At 57.8% G+C, this 26776-nt stretch overlaps 1 protein-coding gene across 1 annotated transcript; it reads left to right on the top strand.

Annotated features, from left to right (window-relative positions):
* Window positions 1-8806: 8806 nt before the first annotated feature.
* Window positions 8807-26628, top strand: MMP11 (matrix metallopeptidase 11). Its single transcript, XM_082774450.1, has 8 exons — window positions 8807-9069; window positions 16967-17211; window positions 18428-18571; window positions 19567-19700; window positions 22288-22535; window positions 22685-22898; window positions 24640-24897; window positions 25808-26628. The coding sequence occupies exons 1-8, from the start codon at window positions 8977-8979 to the stop codon at window positions 25939-25941; spliced, it is 1470 nt and encodes a 489-aa protein (XP_082630576.1). The 5' UTR covers window positions 8807-8976; the 3' UTR covers window positions 25942-26628.
* The last annotated feature ends 148 nt before the right edge of the window (window positions 26629-26776 follow it).

Genomic DNA, 26776 nt, shown 5'->3' with positions numbered 1-26776 from the left:
CCCTGCTGGGAGGAAGCCCCCCGAAGGGACCCAGCTCCACACAGCAGTGTGGAGGTACCGCACCGCGTCCTGTTCCCTGCGCCAGCGTCCACGGCCCCAAAAAGAAGCTGGGCATGTGCTGGAGGGGATTTGGGGGGTGTAGGGAACGCGAGACATCCAGCCATGGGAAATGAAGGCTGCCTGGTCCCACCACGCACACAACAACTTGCTGAGGGTGCCTGGGCTTCAAGCTGAGGACGTCCCTTTAAGCTGCCCCTCTGGGACCCCTCGCTTTGGTTAATTAGATAAAGTTGTCATGCCAGGGGAGGAAGGCTAGGTGCTGAGCCTCCCATGCCAGGGGAGGAAGGCTAGGTGCTGAGCAGCCTGGCCACCGACACTTTACTAATGAGGTAATTCCGTGTGTCTGCTCGACGAAGCTCTGCAGGCACAGCCCCACTCGCAGCCCTGTGCCCCCAGCCCCTGTGCCCAGGTCCCGCTCCAGCAGCACCCAGTCCCTCAGCACAGCCCTGCTGGCAGCACCTCTCCTCTGGGGGTTGTTTCACACAGCCCGTCTGCAGCTGAGCATCCCCACAATAGGGCCCAAACTTGCTAATTCCCTCTATTTTTCAGGCTAAATGCGATCTTTGGGTCATCAGGTAACTTGTTTCTGCCTCCCTCTTCTGCTCCAGAAGATCCCTCCTCACATAGCAAGTATTAGGGCTTGCTTACACTTAAAAGGTAATTTAGGATTAAGGGACCCATAAATCTGAAAGTCAGCAGTTAACTTAATTCCCGACTAGTTCTGGAACGATTCAGCCAAAAATGGTCCTTTCCCAGTAACTCAGCACGCTGGCAGGCCCCCTCCTGTTAGCAGCAGGATCGGGGAGGTCAAGGTTTGTAAAAAGTGGGTCTCGTTTTTCCCACTGCTTTCCCTCTTGGTCTGAAAGCAGATAACAATCTCCCCCTTCGGAGCCAGCCTCACTTAAATCCTCACACTGTCACCGCTGAGATGTTGCTACAGCGATCTAGGAATTCCCCGAGCATTTGGACTTCACGGGGTTATTTCACAGGTAAGGAATGCAACGCTCTGCCTCCACGGGTCTCTCACACGTCTCCTTCCCCTCCATCGGGGCGACAGACGGCCGCCCTTTCTTTCCCAGTCTCACAGGGCGGCTGCTGAGGGCACGGTGCCACCCCCAGGTTCCCACAAAGCCTTCTCCAGGCGGCTGCAGGGAGGGACGCGGCGGCGCGGCGCATCCCTTCCACCAGCAGGTAGCCACCGGGAGATGCCTGCAGAGCCTCCTGCCTCCCCAGCTACAGGTTGGCGCTTGGAGTGCCCTAATTACTGCGTGCATGGGCAGATCTGGGCAGTGCTATGGGTGTACCTGAATTCGAGTTATTTAGGTTAACAGCAAATTGCACGAGGTGGTTGCTCAGGGATCTGGGCAAACTATTCAAAGAAAAAAGAAAGCGTCTGATGAATTAGCCAATGTTTTTGTTTGTGGGCCATCCCAAAAAAAAAGAAACAAAACCTCCAGTTCTTACCAATGTGTTTGTTACTCAAAATTACTCCGTGAATCATTTATGACTGAATAGATTGCAGTCAGTGGGTTTCTCATGTCCTGTTTGTATTTGTATCTTTGAGCCCTGGCTGGCCCTAATTTGGTTTGTGCTGAGTGGTTGATTTCAGACTCCCAAGTCTGTACAGAGCTTTCAAGTCAGACCTAAATATGCAAGCCCCACTTTTTTTTATCCTGTGAAGTTTTTTGCAAACAAGTTGCAACTGACAATACAAAATCGAGCAAGCTGCTGCCACTACAAGGAATTCACAGATTTTTCATGAGCACATGGGCTCATTTTCTGCAGTGCTGCCTCTCTGCTGGCTCCTCTGAGGGACAATTAAACAGTAACATCAGAGGGAGGTGATACCCGATGGCACATCTGCTGCAGCATGGCGCGTGGTTGCACCTCGCACTGAACGCCACGGGCTCTGAGCACCCACTTCCCACACAGATCTCTTGCCACCTGCATCTTTCCTCTGTCCCTTTTTAGCCAAAACACAAGGCTTTGAAATGAAGTGCTTGCACTGCAGGGTTGACTCCACTGTGAGAGTCAGAGACGAGAACAGGGAGGAATTAAGAATTGTGGTGTCGAACTGGAGGAGCCACAGATGGCTCGACAGGACTGCACGGGAAGCAAAGGCAGCGCTGCAGAGCGCAGTTTCAGCTTTCAAGTCTTGTGCTCCCAAGATCTACATGCCATTTCTTGGATGTGGTTTGCCCTGAGGGCAATCTCAACAGCTGTGAAGTTTCAGCAGATGAACAATGTAGTTTTTAATAAATTTCACAAAGCAAACAAAATGATTTTAACTCATTCCTGTAAGCCCACTGTCGGTGCGAAGGCTCTTCCTGACTTGAATCCATTCATGTCACGAGTGCTCCCCGTTTGAAACCCGGGGCCTGGCTGCTGGAGCACACCTGAGCTACCAGCTAGATTGCTCTGCTCAGGGTTTTCAGAGAGCCCTTCCCCATCAGAAGAGGTTTTTCTCAGCCATGCCCATGGATCCTGAGAGGTGTAAGTACATTTCTGCATTTACCCATCCCCCTACCCCCCCCCAGTAACCTGCTTGTGCAGAAAGGCACCCAGCGGGGAAGCTGGATTCATTTTTCCAGGGGGCTGTGGCCTCCCAGCTGCTGCACAGACTGCTGAGTCGTGAACTCCAAACCTTGCACGAGGGATTCCCCTGGTCTCCTGGTGCGGAAAGAGGAGCCGTGTGCTGATCCCAGTCAAGGGCTGATGCCGTTAGTTGCGACTTAAAAAGGGCCTGCGTGTCCCTGAGTTCCTCCATTAGTCCTAGCCAAGAAATCACCTCTTCCAAATCACCTCCAGCATCTACTCGGACCACGAGGACAGGAATCACTGGGAGCAATGTGAATTCACCTGCTGAGACATGATGGCAAACGTGAGCCCTGTTTTGTTTCCTTCACCACAGCAGAGTACCCATAAGCAATACAACAAAAAAGTCAGGGCACATTTGTTTCGTGTGTAGCTGAAGGATCTGAGCGGTAAGGCTGCAGTTTGCTGCCTTTTCTCCAGACGGGATCTGCCAGGCTGTTACACGGAGTGCACAGCTGCGAGCTCACACGCTCTCGCAGAAGATCCCCGTGCTGAGCAGCCCTGGGGCGATCTCACACCTTCACAGGCTCCCTGTCTTACCTGCGCTGTCCTAGCTGATGGGCTTGGGGCTTGGCATTTCCTCCTCATCCACATGTCTACCCAGAGGCCATTCCCCTCCATTCTGCTCCCTGTCTGGTCTCACTTCCCTCCCCTCCGCTGCAGACACAGCAAACATCTCCGGGGAGCTGCTCTCAGCTGCTTTCCCAAGCCGAGCGCTGCGTGGGGACTTGGGGCTCAGAGGAGTCTGCAGTAAAACAACAGGTGAGCAAATTCAGGAGCGAGGACGGAGGCTGTGTGTCAGGCAGAGGCATCTGTGACCTTTTAGGAGGCTGTTAGCACCGACTCACGAACAGCTACTGCTTTGAACTAGAACATTACACTAGCAGCTGCCTGCCCCCGTTTCCCCTTCCCAAGCAAGGACACAATGCCTGTATGGCGGCCTGAAAGATCCCGAGCAATGGTGCAGCCTCTGCACACACAGCCCACGGCCACCTGTGGCTCAGGGCCCTTTGTCTCAGCTCTCCGAAATGTCTCAGCACCACATCGCGCTCCCCTGCCCCACTGATGCTGTCCAGCCCAGCAGCTCCCAACATCTGCTCTTGGTTGGAAGTTTCTTCCTTTCCTTTTCCTTCCTCTTTAGCAGAAGCTGCCGGTGTCTTTTCTTTGCACAGAGGCTAACACCTGGCCAGTCCAGCTGTGTCCCGAGCGCTCGGTCCTGCAGGGATGAGGGGAAAGCTCTCTCCTGGGTAGTGATGGCTTGCTGAGCTGGCGGGCACATCCCAGGGACAGGTGCTTTCTGCTTACTACAGGCAAAAAGCACGGGATGAGCAGTGCAGGGGGCAGGAGCGGTGCCTGTTAGGTCAGTGGGGTTTGCTGAGGAGGGGGGGAGCAGGAGGGAGACGGGGAGTTTGTTCTGAGCAGAAATGAGTGTGCAGAGCGCCTCAGCCCACACCCTGAATTCCACAGCTCAGTGCCGGGGACAAGGGGAGGGAGGACAGGACGGGACATTTCCAGCAGACCCACGGCGTGTTCGTAACAGCCTCATCCCCGCAGCCCTGCCTGCCTCCCTCCCCCATCGCCTTCACATCTCGCACTGCATTTTATTAACGTAGTCCCCCTGAGGCTAGAGGGAATCATAACCCAGGAGACATTCCAATCTCGGCTCCGCTTCGGAGGGGATCAGAGGGAGGCAAAGGTGGGGGTGTTTCACCAGGGCTCATCTGTGGAAATCTGGCAGGCCGAGCGCGCTGCAAGACGGCACTAGCAACCTCCTTATCAGGAGCCGCGGGCTGGAGCCAGCTCTGCTCCGCGCTCACACTGCGTCCCGGTGCCTCCCTAGGGCCGGTTCTTTGTGCCGTGCCCACACCGTGGGCTCAGAGCCCTTCACCTGGGCCGGGGGCTGCTCAGCACGGCTCTGCTGCTGGGGTTTGTCCTTTTGCTCCGGGATGAGCACCGCTGGGTGCAGCATGCAGCCAGGCCCCTGCTGCCACGGGGGTTTGGCCGGGCCGGCACCCTGCTCCTGTGCGCTCAGCCGCCAGCTTCTCACCGCATTCGCCCTCTGTGCAAGCCGGGGCTGACACCTCTTGCCCGAAATGGGAGCTGGCTCCCAGGCGTCTGGCTCCTGAGGTGAATTGTGTTGTGCGCTGAGCCTGCGCCAGGAAAATGCCGGCAGATGAAACTCCGTCTCAGGCCAAGAGACGTGAAGATGGATGTGTTTTCCTTGCCCGGCTTATCTCGCAGGCAGCGCTTCCCAGCGGAGCCCCGTGCTGTTTGTGTGCGCTCCGCTCCTGGCACGGGCTAGGAGCTGGTGAGACAACAAACACCGTGGGCTACCTCTCCCCGAGCCTGGAGCCCACCGGTGCCCGCGCCGACCACGGCGGAGCAGGGAGCTGCTTGCTGGGGCTGAATCCCAGGGCTGGACGCAGCTGCAACAGGGCTGCGGGAGGAGAGGGGGAGGAAGAGCTGCACAGCCCTGTGCTGCTCCGGCACCGCGTAAGCTGCCGGGTGTGCTACACAGGGGGAGCTAACGGGGAAACGAGGGGGCTGCAGCTGCTTTAGCTGCTCCCCCATGGACCCACTCCTGGTCCAAGCCCCTGACAGACACACAGCAGGTCCCAACCTCAACAGACTCCACGGCAAACCCAGAATGCAGGTCAAACAAGGTTTTTTTAAAAAGACAAAACCAAATAAATACAGAATAAGTAGTAGTGGCCTAAGCAAAACTTTCTGGACCGAGCAAAACTTTCTGGAAATTCATACCGAGGCTGCTTTATCAGCCCAGTGAAGCTGAAATGCAGAAAAAAAAAAAAATCAAACATTTTATTTTGGAATTTTGAAGGTTCATGGTTTGGATTCAGGACAGCCTGCACAAGTCATTACATTCAAAAATAAATAAAATCTAAAAAGGGTTTTGAAGCAAAGGATTTTGTCAACCAACAGGCATTTTTACTTATTTCTTTAGATACCACTTTTCCATTGGTGAGTCCAGGCCCAAAGGCCAAATTTCCAGGGACCCCAAGTCCTCTTCTTGCCCCTTCCCCATGCCCATGCTTTGGGCTGCCAGCTGAGGAAGAGAACCGGGTAATTCAAGGCCTGTTCGGGTGGGAAATCTTCCCCAGCCCTGGTGTTTACAAGGGCAGCTCACAGTGCATGGCCCCCAGCCCTGTTTGCACCTACCACCACCTGCACAAACACCCATTCTGGCTGCCCTGGGGAACGAGGTGCCAGGGCCAAAGCAAAGGGGAAGCCCCGAAAGCAGGAGGGGGAGAACAGAGACCTGCCTGATGGGGATGCGTTCCTATTTGTCACCCACTGGACTGATGCTGGAGACATCAATTCATGAGGCCGTCACCTGCAGAGAGAACAGGAAAGACGTTAGAAAAATCAAAAGGGTTTCTCTGCCCTAGGGCGCTGGCTCCCGGGCCCTCCTCCAGCTGCTCTGGGAAATGCCCCGGGGGTGCAAAGCTCTGTGCTGGCTTTGCAGGGAGCCTGAAGCCAGGCCCTGAGCCACACAGAGCACAGCTGTGAAAGTCACACCAGGGAGGTGGCAGGAAACAAAAGGACTTTGGACAGACAGCCTTAATCCATTTAAATTCAGTTTCTCCCTCACCTCCCCCTTTCCCTTCGCTCAGAGACCTCTTCCCCCCTGCTCTCAGCCCGAAGTGCCTCAGCAGTGTCTCACAGCAGTTTTGCAGTGAATTGGCCCCACTGACCGGCAGAGTTATGCCACCTCTTTGCTACTCACAGTGGAGGAGAGTTGGACCTGCCCTTGCTTTCCTTCCTCTTGCACACAGGTTGGTGCCTTGGTGCATTTTGAGGCTCGTGTTGTGATCAGCATTGAAGGAATTAAATGCCCTGGGACTACACCCAGCCAAAAGCTAAGACCCTGCGAACCGTCCCCCAAACCCAGGCAAATGGGGATTCCCCAGAGAGCTGGGAAAAGTGAGCAGAGGGAGCTAGCTGTGAGCAAAAGGAGAGGGGATCCTCCAGCCATCCATGCACAGCATTCATGAGACCACAGAGCTCACTGTGTGTGTGACAGCACAACAGGACTGAGGAGAGGTTTCCCTGTGTGCTGTCATCCCCGGTCCCATTGACTTCTTTCCCCATCCCTGGTCCCACTGGCACCTTCCAGAGGTGCAGGGAGACCCCCGCACTTTTCTCAAAATCTATCCTCCTGATCACAAAGGCTTCCACGGACCTCCTGCAGCCACCATGAGCTCGCTGAACCCCAGATTTGGCTCCAGCCTGGCAGGGGCTGCAGGAAAGCAAGCAGGCAGCGCCTACACAGAGATGTCAGGCTGTCGGTGCTCTGGGGCTGGGGTGGAAGCCTGTGCTCATCTGCCAGCAGCCCCGGTACAGCAAGCGGCAAACTGAGGCAGGGACGAGGCATGAACAGAGGGAGCTCCCAGCAGAGGAGGTTAGCAAAAGGGCCCGGGCTGGCCCTGTGCAGAAGGTGAGCTCCCAACCCACCCAACGGGCCGTCGTCCTGCTGCTAACCACGTCCCTGTTCTGCTGGGAAATGTCGGGAAACCCAAACACACCATGCACTTTCTTTTGTGTTCAGTGTCTTGGCAGGAGCCGGCCGTTCTCACGCGCGGCCCCGTCTCTGGAAGGGCTGTGTTTCCCAGAACACCCCCTTCGAAAGTCTCCCTTTTTTAACAAGAGCCAAACTGCCTGTCGCTGCCTCGCAGGCTGCTCCCACGCCTCTCCCTGCTTCCCCAGGGCACCGACAGACTCCCCTGGCATGGGCTGAAGGCACCGAGCTCCCAGAGACACCAGCCATTCAAATGAAAGGCACTCAAGAAAAGAGACACAAAGCTTCCCTTGCTAAGCCCCAGCTGTCTGGCTCAGAGCAAGGCAAGAAAGTGGGAACTGCTCGGCGTTCCCGTGCACAGCTGGACCAGCAGGAGCGCTCCCTGCGCAGCGTGCAGCCCGAGCCCTGCGAGCACAGCACTGCCTCCCTGCTTCTTCCCTCCTGGCTGCTCCTGACACACTGCTCCGACGCCGGGATGACTCCTGCCAGTCCCAGTGCTTGTGGTGGTGGCACTTCATTTGATCCGTGCCCTGCTGCTGGTGGGGCCAGGTCAGGGCACGGCTCCCCCCTGCCTGCCATGTGATGCCGTGCGACTGCTGGCCAGGATTTCACTTTTCTGCCTCCTCTCCCGTTGCTCATCACTGCGGCGCCATCCAAGCCCAGCCACCACCAGGCTCGTTCTTCCTGCATCTGCTTATCGTGCTCAGTATTTACACCCTAAATATGGTTCCCATAAAGCAGAACACGAACAATTGATCGCAGACAAATAAAGCCGTCACACGGTCCGGGATGTCAGGCAGCCTTACCAACTCCCCGCGCACCAGCCCAGGCAGCTGGAGATCAAAGCCTCCTTATTTACATACATTTCTTGAACCAATTTGCAGTTCAACTCTGTCTGCTGAGGGGATGCTGACACAGTCCAGGGCTTCTCCCACAGAAACAGGAACCAAGAAACCAGAGCCGTGCGCTGCCTGCCTGCGTCTCCAGGCTGTGTGAACAGGGGCTTTGGCATCTCCGGGACGGGGTGCCCCCTTCCTTAGCACCCTACACGGGGAGAAGCCTTTGGGCAGGTGGGCAGCAGAGGGCTGGGCACACACGGCTGGCTCCAGACAAGCCCTTGACAGGCAAAGCAGCGATGCGGACACGTTTCTTGCATTATATCCAGAGGTCACATCTTCCCCGTGGGCACTGCGAGGCCCAAGCAGGCACTAAGGGATGTAGAAGGATTGGGCTTTGTCCCTAGGAGGTCCCAAGGGCCGGGGGAGCTGGAAAACACCTCCACCACCCTCCCACCCAGCCCTGCTTGCAGCAGCACAATCAGGGAATGTCCCGGGCTGGGGAGGGACCCACAAGGACCGAGCCCGAGTCCCAGGTCCGCCCCAAAACTCAGACCAGAAACCCCGGGGGCTGGGAGCCTGCCCCTGGGTGCAGAACCCGTGGGGAGCTGCCCTTGGGGTCGGACCCTTTGTGAACCCCCAGGGCTGGAAGAAGAGAAGGAGGAGGAGAAGGAGGAGGAGGAGGAGGAGGAGGAGGAGGAGGAGGAGGAGGAGGAGGAGGGCGGCCTTATCCCTGCCCGGCTCCGCCCGGGGGCCGGCGGCCGCGTCCCCTCAGCCCCGCAGCGCCGCGGCCCGGCGAGGGGAGAACAAAAGGGCGGGCGGGCGGTGAAGGGAGGGGGGGGGGGGGGAGATAAAAGGCGCTGCGGGACACCCCCATCGCCGCCACACAGCGCACCCCCTGCCCGCCCCTCAGCCCCGGCCCATGTCCGAGCCCGGCCGCCGCCCGGCATGGCCCGGCCGCCGCTGCCCGCCGCCGCCCTGCTCGCTGCCGCCCTCCTGCACTGCGCCCCCGCAGCGCCCGCCCGCCGCCCGCACAAGGCGGTGAGTTTGGGGGGGTCCCTCGGGGCTTAGGGGGTCCCTAGGGGCTTAGGGGGTCCCTCGGGGGTTGGGGGTCCCGCAGGGGTTGTAGGAAGAGGAGAGCTCGCTGGGGACGGGAGAGAAGGGGGGGGGTGAGGAGACTGGGCGATGGGACTTGGGGGGGCTCTGGGGCTCTATGGAGTTTGTTTTTTTGGGGGGGTTTCTGGGGTTTTGGGGGGCTCTGGGGTTTCTTCTTGCTCCTGCCAGGCACCCGAGCCACGAGCTGTGTCTGTGAGGGACTGGGATGGGGGCAGACGGAGGGCTCCTTGTGCTGGCAGCCGGGTTATCGCCGTGCCGGAGCGCGGTGACAGCGGGCGGCAGCAGCTGGGGGTTAGCTGAGGCTGGGGGTTTGTTATCAGCTCTGGCATCCGAGCGCTTTCGGACTTGGCTGCTAAATAGCCTGTGGGCTGGGACCTGGCACAGCTCAGCCTCAGCCCCCAGCGTGCTGGTGGCATTGCCAACAGTGTCACCGGCTGTGCCCCCGAGGAAGGGGAGCCGGGTGCCCCCGCAGCGATGGCAGCGCTCTGCACGCTCGTTTCACCCAGACCGAGCACAGCAAGCAGCGAGCTGGGTGCTGTGTGGGGAGGGCAGGGCTCTGCCGGCGTGCAGCCACTGCCGGCTGGTTCGTGCGGGACGTGTGCCGGGCTGGCGGGGTGCCTCACGCTCGGCCGTGCGCACGCCGAGACGCTGCGGCTCCTGGAGGCACCCGCGCAGCCTCTGGTCCTGCTCCTGCTGCCAGCCAGGACCCGTGGGGATCCCAGGGGATGGGGAAACCAGCCGTGGGTTTCACACCTTCGGTCTGCTCTGTCTGTGACTCTCATTCTTGTGTCCTTCCGATGTGTGTGCAGCTGCCGACTGCCTGCAGAGGTTGGTTGGGCCCCCCAGTTGGTAGCTGGCTGCCCTGAGCTGGTTTCCTCCTCGCCCTGGGACAGTGCTCTCCATCCCCAGTGCTCATACTTTTGTCTTGGCTGCAGTAACTCCACGTGATGCTCCTACAAATGTGTTTTGTTAGGGAACATCTTGTGCCGGTGTGTTTGACCAGCCACGTGGAGCTCTGGGTTGGAAATCGGTGTTTCATTCGCTCCTTGTGGAGATAGGGCTATGTTGCTTTGGGGTTTGAAATGGCCAGATGTCTTCCCATCCTTTCATATAGATGTCCTCTCCATCCCAGATAGATTCCTCTTTGGTTACATGTTCTTTAGCTGGTGTCAAGGCTTCTGAAAGTCATTCTGGTGCCTCTGATGTACAGCCAGCGATTGCTCTCACATACAAGTAAGGTGACAGCAACACACCTTGTCCCTCTCCCAGCACCCAAGCCAGGGCACAGAGCGTGGAACAGCTGAAGGGGCACTGTGGGGTTGGCAGTAGCCTGAACACGAGTTTCTGGCCTCAACCCTTCTCTGCCCTCTCACAGAGAGCTCTGCCATGCCATCGCACGTTCTCCTGGCTATGTGCAGTCCCTCTGCACAAGGAGATGTTTCCCCGTGGCTAACTGCAGCTCTCTTCCTCCCCGTGCACCTTGTGCTCGCGGGTGATGAATGAGAAAGGAGCCAAAGGGCTGAGCAGGGAAGAGACTCGCTCCCAGGAGACAGAAGGTGGTGACTTCCTCGAGCTGTGCTAGTAGAAGGGGTGGGCATGGACCACGCTGCCAGTGCCTTGCACCACGACTGGGGCTGTTAGGTGCTCCAGCACCACGTCACAACAGCGGTAGTTTGGGGACAGAGGGCAAACAAGGGTTAAGATTCATTGTAAGACCCAGCTGCACAGGGCAAACTGCAGAAGAAGCTGTGCTCTTTGTAGCAAACGTCACAGCCCTCCTTCACTTTTACATTAACACCTAAAGAAAGAGAAAGCTGAGAGCAAAACACAGGCGGTGCCTGGTGTCCACTGCAAAACTCGAGAACAAAAGAGCTGCAGTCCTGGGGCAGTGCACGCGCGCTCGCCGAATTCCTGCCTTGCTTCCGTCTCCCCTGGGAAATCCAAGCCAGTCCCCTCGCTGGGAAGCTCTCTCTCGGTGGAGAAGCGGTGGCACCTCCCCAGCTGCCAGCATCCTCGCTTGGAGCCGTTCCCTGTGGCTGTCCCCCTGCAGCCCGCGGGTCCCCGGGGTGCCCTGTGCTGCCCTCCCTGCAGGCGCCAGGGGGGAGCGAGGCGGCGAGGCAGCTCCTGCAGGAAGGGTTTGATTTGCACTGTTTGGTTTGGCTATTTAAATACCGCAGTGAGCGTTGGGGTAATTTTAGGCATGTTTATCCTCTGCTCTGGGAGAGACTCAAGACACATGTAAGCAGTTATTCTCCAGCGGGCTTGTTGTGTTTGTGCGTTCACATGCAACACATGCACACCCTGCGGTGTGGCAGATTCGGGCGGGCTGGAAAGGGAGAAAAGGGCAGGAGGAGAGGAGCACTTGGGAGAGGAGCAGACCCCCGTGCACTTTACTCGCTCCCCTGTGCACATCCTGCCTGGTTGCATAGCTTGGGGGGTTTGCAGAGGCAGGGTGCAGGTGTAGGTCTGTTTAGAAAGGGTCTTCTGTGGCAAAACTGTCCTGCAGTGACTTCTCACACCAGAGATGCTCGTTCATGGTAATCCAAGTATGGCAGACGGGTAACTGGAGGGTTCCTGGGTGTTCTTATGCTGTGCTGCCATTCAGCCTGTGCCACAAGTGGAAGCACTTCTGGATCTGCTTCTAGCTGCTCTCCTCACAGTGGGATTTAAGCAGCGGAGCTGTCGTCATCTCACAAGTGGCTCTGAAAATTAGCAGAGGGGAAAAACCCACCAGATATCTTCAGCAGATTTGGCAGGGAGACAGTGTTTGTGGGTTTGGAGGCTTCCCAGCCTGCACACTCGAGCAGGACATGCTCCCTGAGGGCAGAACATCTCCCATAGCTCGGGAGAGGGCTGCACCGTGCCCGGCGGCTGTACCAGTGGGAGATGTCCTGGCTGCCATCCTTGAGCTGAGCACAAGTAGCTCGTTGCTCACCTTAACCTGGATGTAAAAGCACAATGAACAAAGAATCTCAACTCTGTTCCTCCTCTGGCTGCAGTGTGTCGCATCCCAGAGCGGTTTCTTGGTTCCAAGGGTATTTCTAGGTCATCAGCCTAAGGGCTCCCGGGACCTTTTGCTGTCCTGGCATCCTGGGGCTTGTTTCCTTGTAAGTACTCCTGTTTCTGGCAAACTGTTGCTTGGGTGACACCAGCAGTGTGGTCGCGGTGTTATTGATGGACTAGACTCACAAACTGTCACGTAATTAAAGTGTCTGATAATAAAAATAGTCCCGCAGTGTTTATTCATTTGCTTTCTCTTATTACATTGGAGCCCGGGCCTTTTCATTGTGACTGTGGCCATAAACATTTGCAGTCCATAATGTTTCATGTTCCACGTTGCTTAGGAAAAATAAACATTTTCCCTTTTTCGTTGCCAACAACAACTATCACCAAATCATCCGGAAACAAACTGTCAGGCCCCGGGAGGTGATGCCTGGTGGTGCCACGGGGAACGGGAGCGAGCGCAGGGGAGCCTCCAGCTGCGTGCATGAGGCCAGGCACTGCAGCACCTCCCTTTTGGCCAAGGTTTGGCCTCACCCTTTGTGTTCCCTCTGCTCAGCAGCAGCACAGGGCTGCAGCCCAGCATGGAGGAGCCAGTCCTGCTACAGATGTATTTTGTGCAAGTAAAGAATTCCCAGTTAGAGGCATGGGGAGACCGCGTCGTTCTGGGGGCAGGATCAATGAGCCTGGTGGCTTTGCCTACGCGTTATTTCCAGTGAGTTGCCATTGTCTCCATTAACACTGCTTCTTGACCAGGAGCTGACCAGACCACAAAAGAAACTTTCTTTGCCGTGAGCTTTCAGCTGTGGCGTTCACACCTTTGCAGGCATCCAGCACCACACTTCTGGGACATAGCCTGTCCCTGTTCTCCGCTCCGGAGTGGAGTAGGTCCAGCTTTACCACTTATTAGCAGCTGTAGCCACGCTTTCAAATCCAACCCCTGCAAATCCATGCTGGGCTGGGAGGCAGGCTGGCCAAAATACTCTGGGCACGAGGAAACCAGTGCTGAGGTCAGGCAAGAACATTGCTGCAGGCTGCTCAGGGGGTGCAGGGCCACCCGACAGTGGTCAGCAGCAGGGTGCTGGAACTGTCCTGCATGGGAGTCACAGGAGAAAACCTCTCTGCTTTCCTTCCCCACACACTGAGCTACGGGACGGAGTGCTCCAAGGTGCAGACTCGGAGGTGGGAGGAGAATAATCCTGCTAGCCAAAGGGACAGTGGCACCAGGGCCTTGCCAAACAGCCTGAGTGACAGGAGAGCGCAGGGAGAAATGGAAAGGCAGCAGCAGAAGGGGCAGGGAGGTGGGAGAAAACCCATCAGCTCATCTCCCAGCAGAATGGGAAACAGCCCCCAGCGACAGGGGAAGTATCCAAGACTGCTGGGATTCGTGCTGCAACTTGCCCAGTCCCCCCGATGTGACGGGAGGGGGGCTCCTTTCATGTCCCTGCTGCAGGAGCAGGCAGGAGCCCAGTCGGGGAGGTGATGAGCTGCACGACAGAAGGCAAGTTTACATCCAGGGCAGGCAGCAGGGGATGGACCCGGGTGGGGGAGAGCACCGAGCCTGTCAGTATCAGGCAGCAGTCTCGCTCTGGAGTTTTTTGTATACCCATTTAAGCTGTGCTGCTCCAGCTGCTTCTCCTGGGAGGCTCTGGGGGGCGAGTGCTGCCCAACACACTGAGGTTAAAGATGCTCCTGGCTCCTTGGGATGGCTGGGACACTTCCTGGGAAGCTTGGCTGGTGTTCATCTGGCCCCGGCAGAGCCCGAGTGATGTCTGTTGTGTCACAGCACTCGAGGGCTGATACAGCTGGAAGGAACCGAGTGGGCAGTCTGCACCTCCACAGTGGTTTCTGCTCTCCCGTGGGATCTGTCCTTTCCCTCCTGTTCCCCCTCAGCCTTTTGGTCACAAGGCTGCTAGGAAGAGGCGCTTTCTTTGCGCAGCCCTCTTTGCCCACAGCTTTGTTCTGCTGTCCTCACTGCCTTCTTCCCTTGGTTTCGGGCCTGGCAGCCCCCCAGTGCTTTTGTTGTGCTCAGGCAGCCATCCCTGGCTCTGGGCTGTCCCGTGAAGGGGGTGCAAGTGGCTGCACACACCCTGAGCTGCAGGCTCAGAGGCAGGCCCGTGCTTGGGAGGGTTTTGGGGGGCCGGGGGCAGGCTCCCTCCCCTGCAGCCCTCAGCTCCCCCCGGCTGGAGGAGGGGGATTGCTGGAGGGTGAGGCAGGCTCTCCTCCTGTCTGGTTTCCCGTCTTCCCTGCAGGCGTTGTCCCAGTGCTCTGATCCAGCTCTGCGCTCTGAATGCCTTCCCTGGCTTGCAGGGCCCTCCCTTTACTTCTGGTCTCCGGTAATCCTTTCCCCTCCCGGGTTGGGATGGGGGAAGTGGGGGTGCCCTGATGGTTACCCAGCACCTTCCTCAGCCCCCCCTCAACAGGTTCGTCCTCCCTTCAGCAGCAGCACAGCCCTAAGCAAACCCCCAGGCGTCCAGCCGGGGCATGCCACAGCCTGGGAGAACAAAGCAGGAGCTCCCCGAAATTCCCACCCGTCCCACAGAGGGGTGGCTGCCGCGCTTGGTGGGAAGGATGCAGCCCCAAGCGAGAGGATGTCTTATCGAAGCCCTGGGAAGTGACTGCAGCGAGGTGTGTCCCGACAAGGAGGCCGAAATCTCCAGCCTGACACGTCTCCTGAGCATTGTTTGGCGAGCGCTTTCTGCCCGTAACATTTCCCCTTGCCGGCTGCGCCCGCAGTGGCATTTTCCAGCCCTTTCCTGCCATCGCATTAGTGTCGGTGCAGTGACGGCAGAGAGCGACTCGCTGCCCTGCCTCTGTTTGTCTGGGGGCGAGGGGGCAGCAGGGCAGGTCTGACCTCCTGCCTCCGGACAGGGCACCTGCAGCGTCCCCTCCCCGGCCTGGTGTCCCCTCCCTGGGTTGGTCACGCAGCTGCAGGCAGCTCTGGGTGGCTGGGAGCTGGAGCTGGAGCCAGTGGCCTTAAGTTGACCAGAGAGACACAACCAACCTCCTCTCTGCCCCTGCACAGGGCTCCCTCGGGGCAAGCAGGAACCAGGCAATTCCTCCTCTGTGCCCCTGCTCGGGAGAGGGCGATAAATCTGGATAAAGCCCATCTGGATCAGCTTCAGCCAGCTTGCCTACCTGCACGCCTGTCCCAGCTCCACAGTGAGGACTTTCCCCAGGGTCCCTCTCCCCTGCTGCTCCCCACGTGCCTTGGAGCAGCTGCCCTGTGCCTCCTGCTCCCTGGGAACGCAGCCATTCCTCACCCGTGGTAGCAGAGCGAGCCTGAGTAGCGCGAGGAGCCGAGAGCCCCGTGCCACAGCTGGTGGGCTGGGCAGGCTTTGCCATCCAGGAAGTAAAATGGCTTTTTTTGCACTTGTTAGTGGAGCAGCTCCTGGTGTGTCAAAGTGCAGAGGGACACCAGGACGGGGGCAGCGCAGGGAGACAGGTGCTGAGCCGCAGGCTGGCTGCAGGAGAGGACAAAGCAGAGGACAAAGCCAGAGTGGTTATGGACGTACCATGGGCAGGACACCTGAGCTGCACCTCCTGCCACCTCCCCGGCTCCTGCGCCCGTCTGAGCATCGCTCCGAGGCACGGGGCCGGGGCCCAGTGGCGGAATTAATGCCGAGGGCTTCACACTTCATTTCTGCCCGCATGAATGGGCTCATTGTAGGGGAGCAGAGCGCCGGCAGCACGCCGATTACACGGCACCAGGGCAGTGCTGGCGTCCTGCCAGCCCGCCCCCCGTGTCCCCGGCTGGGCTGCGAGAAGGCAGCGTGCTGTGGGGGAACGAGGGGAGCCCGAAACCCTGCCCGAGCCCTGTGGCACGGAGCCTGCCTGAGCAGAGCTGTGTCACTGCTGCACCTTGAGCCACGCGGGTGCTCACTTTGCTCTTTAAATTTGGCTGCACAAAACTGGGCAAAAAAATCAGCATTTGGACCTGGGGCCGGTGCGGTGTGGATACGCAGGGACCAAGCACCCCCCGACCCGTCAGGCCTCACAGCAGGTTGGAGATTAACCTGGGGTTGTGTATCGAGGTGGCTCTGTGCCCCATAATCCTACTGTTAGGTGAGAAACCAATGGAAGTCAGCTCATTAGCACTAATTAATGCTGCCAAGGGGATAAATACTTTTCTAATTAAGTGTGGGAGAGCGAAGGTGACCTTATCCCCCAAGCAGTGCCACAGGCACAGTGAGGCAAGGGGAGGTGGGAGAGTCGGTGACCTCAGGCGGTGACAGGAGCAGGAGGGACAGTCACTGCTGCTCCGTGCGGGCTCGGAGTCACCCCGGATCTGTGTGTCCTGCTCCCCCTCCAGCTTGTGCTGTCCCCAAGCCATGCTCACCACACCAGGACACCACAGCGGGGAGAGCAGGGAGCACAACTGTTGGACTAAAGGCTTCCTCCCATTCACATCACCCCTGCCAGGCCCAGGGGGGAATACAGGCTAAAGGGATGTGGGGCAGAGGGGGAGAACTGACTCCCTAGCGAGTTGGTTCGTTGTTGGAGGGTCTGGTTCTCATCCACAGTTTGCAAAAGCATTTCCTGCAGGCCAGCAGCCAAGGAAAAGCTGGACAAAAATAGGCCGGTGCTTAGGGGGTGCCGTGGCATCAGGCTGCTCCCAGGTGTGACCAGGGAATGAACGGGGGATATTTGTGGGGAGCAGGATGGGGGATATTTGTAGGGAGCAGGACGTGCCCTAGCAGCAGGGGAGCAGCCGAGGGAGAGGTGGAACTCACCAGTGCAGGGCTGCTGTGTGCAGACATCCACCACTGCCTCGCGACCTCTCTTTCCAGACCCGAGTCACAGCTTTGCTTTTCTCCTCTAGGACGCGGCTCGGAAACATCACCCCTGGAAGGAGCAGAGTCCCTGGCTGCTGCTGAACGCCCTGGAGACCGGCGTGCCCACCAAGGGCTTCCCCATGGGGGCGGGTGAGCAGGCAGCTCGCTGGAACCCGCCCCGCTGCGGCGTGCCCGACCTGCCCGCGCTGCCCGACGGCCAGAACGGGCGCAACCGGCAGAAGCGATTCGTCCTCTCGGGGGGGCGCTGGGACAAGACCGACCTCACCTACAAGTAAGGAAGATGCGAAACGGGGCTGAGGACGGCCTGCTGCTCCCTCCCCGAGCCCCTCCAGCTGGTGTTCGCTGCCTGCAGCTCACACAGGGCTGCCCTCACCCGGGTACAAGCAGCCAGGCAGGGCAGCCACGGACCAAGAGCCGCCAGCGGGCTCGTACCCAGCGCCTCCCTGTCCCCTCACACACGTTCCTCTAAACACAGCTGCTCACCCACCCCTGTCCAAACATTTGTGCAGCCCCAGCATCATCCCCCGCACGTGCGGTCGCTTCCCAACATCAAACCCCACCTCACGCCGAGCGCAGCCTCCGCCACCAGCCTGCTCCTGCTGTGCTTTTGTCCCCCCCTCCCCGCCCCCAGCCACCTTTCCGAGGGATCAGCTCACAGTTTATTTTAGAAAGCCCCTTTCATGCTGCTGTTATTGATGTTCCCGTAAACAGGACTTCAGGGAAAAGTTTTGCCCAAATCAGCCCACACCTTCTCAATTGCAGATCTGCTGAGCAGGCTTCAGGGAGGGTTGTGCTTCCTGCCCAGCTGCCCACAGGGGCACAAGTGAAGGAGTGAGCACACCCGTATGGACGTTGACAGCGTGCACGTCGTGCTGTGTTTAATTGAGTGCGGGAGACTCTGTTCCTCATGCTGTGAGGAGGCTACAGATAACAGAAAGGCTTCTTCCTTTTTTTTCTTTGGTTGAGAGTGTTAAAGAAAGGAACACAGCTGAGATGAACGCACACCAGCATGGTTAATGGAAGGGAGAGAAGGCTCCCCCTGCGACAGGCCTGACAGGGTTATGTTGTAGGGGGGCAGAAGAGGCAGCAGCTGCTCTGAGCAAGCCCAGGGTTCCAGGGGCAAAAAGTGCAGAGGCTGGAGAGCTGCCATCCCGTCCCACCACTGCCAGGCACCTCTGTGGGGGTGGACACACAGGACAGACCTGGAAAACGCTGCAGCCCTTCACTCTGGAAAAACACAGCTCTGCAAAGCTCTGCAGGGAGCTCACCTCTGGGCTCACAGCCCGAGGGTTTCAGCCCTGGTGGGGTTTGTTGCTTGGAAGAGGGTGTCAGAGCAGTGCCTCTGTGGATTGGAGGTGCTCTGGTGCGGCAGAGAGGAGGGAGTGGCAGCCCTAATGCCGCTGACCCTACAGCTAGTGTCTTCGTGACAGCAGCGTCCACGGGACAGCAGCTGATGCTCTCTTCACCTGGTGTCTGTTGCCTTTCAGAATTATCAGGTTCCCGTGGCAACTTGTAAAAGCCAAGGTGAGAAGGACCATCGAGGAAGCACTGAAAGTCTGGAGCGACGTGACGCCGCTGACCTTCACCGAGGTGCAGGAGGGCCGGGCTGACATCGTCATCGATTTCACGAGGTGAGTGCGGTGGGCAGCCAGAGCAGCACCCTGTGCGAGACCCCAGGCTGCAGCCGGGGCGCAGAGCTGCCAGCACCCAGCACAGGCACTGGAACACTCACATTTCTGCCTCCAGACGCGGGGATGTTTTCGTTTGCTGTCAGATGTGGGCTGCTTGGTGTGAGCGCAGCTGTTCCGTGCTGGCTGTGCGCAGCACCGTCACCGATCCTTCATTAATTTTCCGGGTACATTTACGTTCCTCTGCCCACAGGCTGTTTTCCCAAGTGTTTGTTTTGACGTTACATCTTCAGGTCCTCCATCCTGTCCCTTGACTGAAAACGTAACTGTCTGCCCGAAGACAAATATAGCTCCTTGGTTAAACGAACCTTGGCTCTTGGCCTGAAATTCGCTTTTGGCAAACGACGCACGGGGGCAAAGACTTCCCTCTGCTGCCTGTTTGCACAAAAACTAGTAACAGCGGTGGAGGCTGTCCAAGCAGTGATGTGATTCGTGTTCTGTGTATCTGCCTGTGCCTCCCTCTGCTCTCTGAAGTGGCCACATCTCTCGTGGGTTTCCTTCGTGTGTCACCAGTGGGCTTGGCTTGAGCGAGGACCCGAGGGTTTGGCTGGGTTCTCTGCAGGCGGCCCCTCCGCATCCCCCCGCCGCTCAGCTGCCTCGGCTTGATCTCGGTTCTGGCAGCCACCTCCTTAATTCTTCGGGCTCCATCCTCAGCTTGGTGCTGAAAGCCGAGCAGGGGGAGGAGAGAAACATCCTGAGAAACCCATTCAAAATTCCCCAGGGCTTGGTGCGACCGGGCTCTGCCTCCTCGGTGCCCCGACGCAGAACCCGGTCTGCAATCCAGAGGGCTCCCAGCAGATCGCAGGATGCCTGCGGTGGCGGTGAGGGCTGGTGAGAGCTGGTGAGAGCTGCTGTCCCTTCGCAGCCGCTCCCCACCTCCGGCCGTGCACCCGAGCTCCACGGCCGTTTGCCTGAGCTGTGCTGTGCTTTCCCCCCAGGTACTGGCACGGAGACAACTTGCCCTTTGATGGGCCCGGCGGGATCCTGGCACACGCGTTCTTCCCCAAGACGCACCGGGAGGGGGACGTCCACTTCGACTACGACGAGACCTGGACGATTGGGAACAACCTGGGTACGGCACGGGTACCCCTGGGTACAGGTTTTAGGGGAGCCCTGGGGGCTCCGGGATGCCTGTCAGCACACCTAGAAGTGATTTAATTGTGCTGCGAGCAGGGCCCCTGTGAAACTGAGAGGCAGCCACCCTTTTTGCGGTGGATATTGTCACCTCCCACCACGTACAAGCCTGCTGGCAGGTAGCGTTCGGGTCTTTTCTCATCACCTTCCAGCCACATCAAAGCCCGAGCCCAGCAGGACGCTGTGGTCCCGGTGAGGACAGAGGCTCCAGCAGCGGGTGACACACCAGCTGACACAAAAACAGCGCCGTCCTCCAGAGGACAGCATAGCAGCCAGTCCTGCCTGCCCACAGAGTAATTTCTCTTTGAACAAGTCCATAAAGGGAAGCCACCCAGGCTCCAGCTCTGTCCCCGTGGCCTGGGAATGTTCTGACCATGAACAACACCACAGCAAGTCAAGACTTTTTTTTTTTTTTTTTTTTGCTAATAATAGATCCACGCTGGTAGCTCCCCGCTTGGGCACTCAGGGCCTGGCGTCAGGACCCGTGCGATACCGCAGGGCTGCCTGGGGCCTGCTGGAGCAGTGCCCAGAGCATCCATTTCCGCAAGACCCACCAAAATTAGTGCAGGGACAAAGAAACAATCACAAAGCCTGAGTTCAACCCCTGCCTCCCTGGGGTTTCCCAAACATTTTGTCAGTGTTCAGGGCTCAGATGGGTGCCCCAAGTCAGCAGGTTGGCTCTGGGGGGGGGTCAGGACCCTCCATGCTGCCCCAAAACAAGGACGACAGAGCACCAGGTCTTGCTGCAGAAGCCCTTCTGCTACCTAGGGATGGGTGGGCCCTGCCCCTTTGCAGCCTCTGTCGGGGCTGCCTGTGTTGTTGAAGAATTTCCTCCATTCTCCCACAGACAGTGTTGGAGGCAAACCAGGAACTGTCAGAAGAGATGCCAGTTCCCATCAGAATCCAGCCCTGTTCCGTGGCCTTTTTCCCTCTGTGCCTTCCATAAATAAATGTTGTAGAAGCTCGTTGCAGCTAATTGCCATTTGATATACCGAAAAGGGCTTTACGATATAAACATGGTTTAATCCTTGCCTGAGCTCTCGGAGATGGGGAAATCCTTAGCCTCCTGATACAGACGGGAGAGCAGAGCTACGAGGAGGGGAAGGTGTGCCCTGGGGGCAGCCCGGAGCCGTGTGGGAGGCAGAAGCCCACGCCGAGGACCTTCTGCGAGGGACGGTGATGCTCCCAGCACAGCTCCTGCAGGCGTGCTGTCGTTCACCTCCCCCGGAGCATCTGACAGTGGTGCAGCAGATCTGCCAACACTGGAAAGCATCAAGCAAGGAGCCTGCCAAGCTAAACAGAAATGTCTGAAAGTTTGTAATTAATCACTGACGCAGAGATCCCGCTTTCTCAGCTGCCCTAGATGTGTCGATTTAATTGTGTCGGTGCTGCAAAAATCCACGGCTTCAACACGAAGCTGACCTGCAGAGGAGGGCAGGGGCTCACCTTCCCCTCTGCCCTTCCCAGGCGTCCTCCCAGCTGCACCCCTGGTGCCCTGCTCCCCTGGGCCAGCAGGGAAATCCCTCTTGGAGCCTGGAAACCAGCTGACTCACGGCCCTGCCTTTCCCATCACTTGGGCTGCAGCTTGGAGGATTTCTGGCTGTGAATGAATGCGCTGGGACTTGTCAACAAACGGCCTCTGCTCACAAGCCCAATGCCTCTCTTACAACTTTCTGTACAATTTATCTGCTTCAAAAAGGATCCATTGGAAATAACACCTGCCAGCCAACTGGCATGTATTTGCAGACTGAAATCTGCTTTCCCCCCCCTCTCCTTTTGTAGCTGCTGTTAAGTCGTATTCCTAAAGTACAACCTCCCTTACCTCCAGCAAAGAAGGGCCAGGCCTTGGCACTGCAGGGATTTTGATGTGCTGGTTTTTAAATGTCACCTTCTTGCCACAGCCAAGCAATAAGTGAGCTCCCTCTGCTGCCTGTGTGGCTGTAATCCCGCAGGGTTCCCCATTGACACCGCCAGCTGCCACAGCGGACACGGACACGATCTAAACACAACCTGGTGTGTTACAGCCTTAGACAAGCACCGCTGCAAGCCTGGGTGGACAAAAATCAGCCTTCCCACCCCACCACCTGCTTCTATGGGCCAGATTCCTTCTCTCTGCTAAATTCTCCTGTCCAAAAGCACATGGAAAACATTTTCTTTCCTGGTAGCTAAGGAGTGCAGAAGCCCCCGGAGACAGTTACAAATTACCAACATGCCCAGGCTAATACCTGAGTGTCTGAGTTCCCTCGCAGTGCCCCAGAATTAGTGGATCCCTTTAATTATGCCCTTTGATTCCTTAAAAATACAAACAAGATGTAGAGCTACATGTGAAAATGCCCGAACAACCTGTGAGCCCAGTAGCCAAGGCAGATTTATCTCACCACATGTTAGACCCCTGCAGCATGCCTCTGCATCACCAGGAGCTGATGAGCAGCAGGAATGAGCCTCAGGGGCAGGCACCCCCTCTGCGGGCACAGCTTGCCCACCTCCCTCAGCTAGGCAAAAGCATCTCCCTCTCCCCTTTGCAGGCACTGACCTCCTCCAGGTGGCTGCCCACGAGTTCGGCCACGTGCTGGGCTTGCAGCACACGGCTGTCTCCAAGTCTCTGATGTCTCCGTTCTACATCTTCCGCTACCCGCTGAGCCTGAGCGAGGACGACAAGCAAGGCATCCAGTACCTCTACGGGAAACCCAAGCTGGATCCCGAGCCAACCCCGACGCAGCCAGCAGAGCTGCCCCAGCCAGACCTTGAAACGAACGAGATCACCAATGTGGAGGTGAGTGAACTCTGCCTCCTTTAACACCGCGGCTTGCTCCCAGCTGCTGGGACTGCCTTCTCCAGGAGGGATGTCCCATCAGAGGAGCCCAGGGTGGGCGAGGGGGGCTCCCGCGGGTGCCAGCCGCTGACCAGGCCGTGCTTTGGCAGTCTGTGCAGCCCGACGCCTGCGACACGGCTTTCGACGCCGCGGCCACCATCCGGGGCGAGCTGTTCTTCTTCACGTCCCGCTACGTGTGGCGGCTCCGAGCTGGAAAGCTGCAGGCCGGCTACCCAGCTCTGGCCTCTCGTCACTGGCAGGGGATCCCGAGCTCTGTGGATGCCACCTTCGAGGACCCCCTGGGCAATATCTGGTTTTTCCAAGGTAAGAGCTGGACTGGGATCAGACGGCTCAGAAGTGCGCCTTCTTTACTGAGGGGTATTCAGGACCCAACAAGTCCCTGGGAACACAAACCTTCCAGACATCCTCAGTAAATCAGTGATCCTGGCTGTTCCTTTCTCTGTTTGGTTCAAACTTTTTAGCAGATATTGAGGGGGAAAGGGAGAAGGAAGGGTTGCTTTTAGTTTAGACACAGCCAAAGGATCCCATTCTCCTCCTCTGAAACACAAATGTTTGTTTTGAGCTTCTGCCCTGGCAATGCTGCTGGCAGAAGAGGAGGAAAGAAACACTTGCTCCATCTTCCTTGGGGATGGAAACAGGAGGAGAAAAAGAAAAGTCTTCCCTGCCACAGAGCCCTCGGCAAGATAAGTGGAGGCCACTGTGCTTCCAGCAGCCCCAGTTGAGGGAAGGTGGGAATGGGAGCAAGCACCACTATTAGACACTCTAAAACCTCCCCGCAGCTGTCCTGGGTGCAGAGCTCCTGCAGTCCCCCAAGACTGAGTGAGCCCACATCCAGGCAGCCTCCAGCCACTGCAGGGATTAAAAACCAGTCGCCCACGGTGGGGCCAGACCTCCTCGTGGCCACCTTTGGAGTTCAAGACCTGCAACGACCCCTGTTTCAGCTCCACTGTTTCCTCTAGTGCTCTTTCCAAGCATGAAGGTAACAGCAGGGATGCAGAATGTAGCTACCCAGCTGCCCTGGGTGCGCGTGCCCTGTCTGCACACCGTGAGATGAGCACCAAAAAGCACCAAGCAGCTCTGCAGGCAGTGTTCCTGCATAACCAGGTTGCTCAGCACCTCACCTGCAGATGAGGGTTTACAGTGTGAAAATTGGCAGGCTCCCACCGTGAGCTAAAATGAGATAAGGGGAAAGTATTACACACCGTAGGGTAATTAGAGACTCCCGTTTTAATCTAAACTGGAAATATGCTCCCAGTCTGCTTCAGCTTGGCAACTTCTTCCTGGTTTCTGTAGCTTCCTTCTTTACACCACATGCCCCCCTTGTGCCCGTGCATGCCCAGGTACGATCCCCAAGAGCTGAGCTGGCAGGGTAGGGGCTGGTTCCTGCGCTCTGTCCTACACAGAAATGTGGCACACAAGGAACGTGTCCCCCCCAGTCAGGCCATGACCCATTTTGCTTCTCTGCCCCCACTTGGCAGCCCCAGGCTTCACCACAGAGGCGTTGCAGGAATCTGCCTTTGCCCTGTCAAACTCCACAGCTTTGTACGTTTCTTTATCCAGCAATGGGTTCTGCTCTTCCTTCAGCATGCCCAGAGCAAACTCAAAGGCCAGGGCTGATTCATCTGCCCAAAGGACTGCAGCCAGTCCCATCGGAGTGGAGCAGATGGAGAGAAACATCCTTCTGCACGCACACAGGGCTCTCCAGCACCACGACAATGAGCCTCTGAGAAGCCAGGCAGGGCAGCCGGGCAGCTCATAAGGAAAGCCAAATCTTTCATTATAACATCCACAAATATAGACGAGGCAGCTGCTAAAAGAGCCCTCCTCATCCCAGCATTGACAGCTCTGGGTCGGACTGAGGGGGGAATTCAACCCCTTGCCCTCGTGGCACTGCGGGCACTATCAGTAACAGCGCGCCTTTCACCGACAGCTCTCCCTGGGAGCTCTGCCAGGGCACCAGCTCCACTTCTGCAATTCACTGCCAAATTAGCTGACATCAAAGAGCTTCTGAACCTGTCTCTCCCCTTTTCTGCCTCCTCACCAGATTCTCAGTACTGGATTTACGACGGCGAGAGGCGGGTCTCCGGTCCCACCCCGATCACGGAGCTGGGCCTCCCTGCTTCCCCCGTGCAGGCAGCTCTGGTCTGGGGGGCTGAGAAGAACAAGATCTACATCTTCAGCGGAGGCAACTACTGGCGCTTCAACCCTCACACCCGCCAGGTGGACAACATCTACCCTCGGACCATGGCTGACTGGCGCGGGGTCCCTCAGGAGATTGATGCTGCTTTTCAGGATGAGTTTGGTCAGTGCCAGCAGGGACAGGGCCTGCTCCGGGGTGGGCGCTCGGCCTGATGCCGACTCCCAGCTTGAACATTGAGACAGTCAGTAGTTGTGGACACCTCCCAGCCTAGCACGTGCCATATAGTGCACAGAGAGCGAGGCAGCTCCCTCCAGTAGGCAGGGAACTGAAGTTTTTCATGAAAGTGAGAAGCTTTGTAATTATTAATTGGAACAATCAACAGTTAAGCACCTGATAGAAAAAAGTCAAACTTCTGACAAAGAAACAGAGTCCCACTTTGCTGTTACTGCTCCCAACACAGGCAGTGATGGGAGGACAGCAGAAACTCTGTCCACAGAGTTTCAGCCGAGGCAGCTGTGCTGAATGAGCAGGCTGCTTTCAGTGTCACCATCCCCCCAGACGTGCCCCACGCTGCACGCAGCGTCGCGGTGCCGCAGAAATACCTGGGACAGGCGGGCGCTGGGGACGACGGGTGCAGCGACTCCCTCTCTGCTCCCTCCGGGCGTGGAGTGGCTCCGCAGTGCTTCCAGAGCCTGCATCCCAGAGCAGTTTCCTCCAAGCAGGATGTTCTGCAGCAGTTCTTCACAACCTCCCTGCCACAGGCCCTGATGGGGTCCTAGGCACCTTCTGCTCTGGTAAGGCCAGGCCGCTGCATAGGTACAGTATATTTAAACCACTAGATATATAAAATAAACTCTATCCTGTTTACTCTCCTGTCAGCACTGAAACAGTGTGAAAGAGCAGTGTAAGCCCAAATCTGGATTCAGATGAAATTAATCTAGCAGCGTTTCCTGCATCCTCCAGGCTTTCTTTTGGTATTAAAAATCCTCTGGGGAGTCAAAAAGACAAAATGCTAGGAAAGAGCTGAGCTGTGCCAACCCTGTCTCTCCTGACCCTTCCTCTCTCACCCCAGGTTTTGCCTATTTCCTGAGAGGCCGAGACTACTGGAAGTTCGATCCCGTCCAGGTGAAGGTGCTGGAGGGCTACCCACGCCACATCAGCCAGGACTTCTTCAGCTGCACACCCTCCTCCAACTCCTTCAGATGAGGGGGGTGCTTGCAGCCCCCCATTTCCCTTCCATCACCCCGACCTCCTGCAGCCACGCAGAGGGCTCCCTCTGCCATTCCTGGCTTCCTCACAGGCCCAGTGTCTGACACAGCGGGTGTCCGTCACAGCAAGCGGCAAAGTTTGCCCCTCTCCTCTTCCAGCAGCCCCAGCTTCAGTTGCTATCAATACAAAAGCGTCCGCCGTGTTCTTCACAGACGAGAGCCCTAGACCCTTAACGGGGCCAGGCTCTTCCAGCAATAGCATCCCACAAGCCATCAAGCCAGCCTGGAAAGGGATCACACTCTCCTATTAACCCGGACCCCATCACGCAGAGCTGCCTTGATGGCATTTCCTATGTTTACGTAGGGCAGCCCTTGGGCTGTTCCAGCCTTGGAAGACACCTTCTGCTGAGGCAGCGTCCCCAGCGTGAGCCGGGGAGCCGTGAGGACACCGAGTGCCCGTGGAGGAGCTCGGGCAGCTCTGGGGGCTGTGGGGAGCCCACACGAGCTCCCCATGAACCTGGGTGCGGACCACGCGTGGCACCGGGTCCCAGCGCTGGACGCTGCCCTGGTGCTCACGCAGGCAGAGCAAAGGCGGCAGCAGCGGGCCGCGGGTGTAAATGTTTGTACGACGTGTATAAACCCTGCGATATATACTGTGTATATATTTATGTACCAATAAACCGCCTCTTTTCTACCTCCCGCCTTCGCCTTCGCCTCAGCGCGGCCGTTAACGGCCTTGGGCGGGCGGCGGGGAGCCCAGGGGCGGGCAGGGCCGGCTGGGGGCGGGCAGGGAGCGGGGCACCGGGGCGGGCAGGGACCGGGCAGGGCCGGGC

The sequence above is a fragment of the Aythya marila genome, assembly GCF_965140915.1.
Source record: "Aythya marila genome assembly, chromosome: 17".
Classification (NCBI taxonomy): domain Eukaryota; kingdom Metazoa; phylum Chordata; class Aves; order Anseriformes; family Anatidae; genus Aythya; species Aythya marila.
The sequence above is the reverse complement of the archived record's forward strand: the minus strand, read 5'-3'. Positions and strand labels throughout refer to the sequence as shown.

Bases quoted from the DNA above. Each gene is read 5' to 3' on its own strand.
- MMP11 (XM_082774450.1), top strand. From the start codon at position 8,977: ATGGCCCGGCCGCCGCTGCCCGCCGCCGCCCTGCTCGCTGCCGCCCTC. The intron at 18,572-19,566 runs GTGAGTGCGGTG...CTTTCCCCCCAG, and splicing joins ATCGTCATCGATTTCACGAG to GTACTGGCACGGAGACAACT. The intron at 19,701-22,287 runs GTACGGCACGGG...TCCCCTTTGCAG, and splicing joins GACGATTGGGAACAACCTGG to GCACTGACCTCCTCCAGGTG.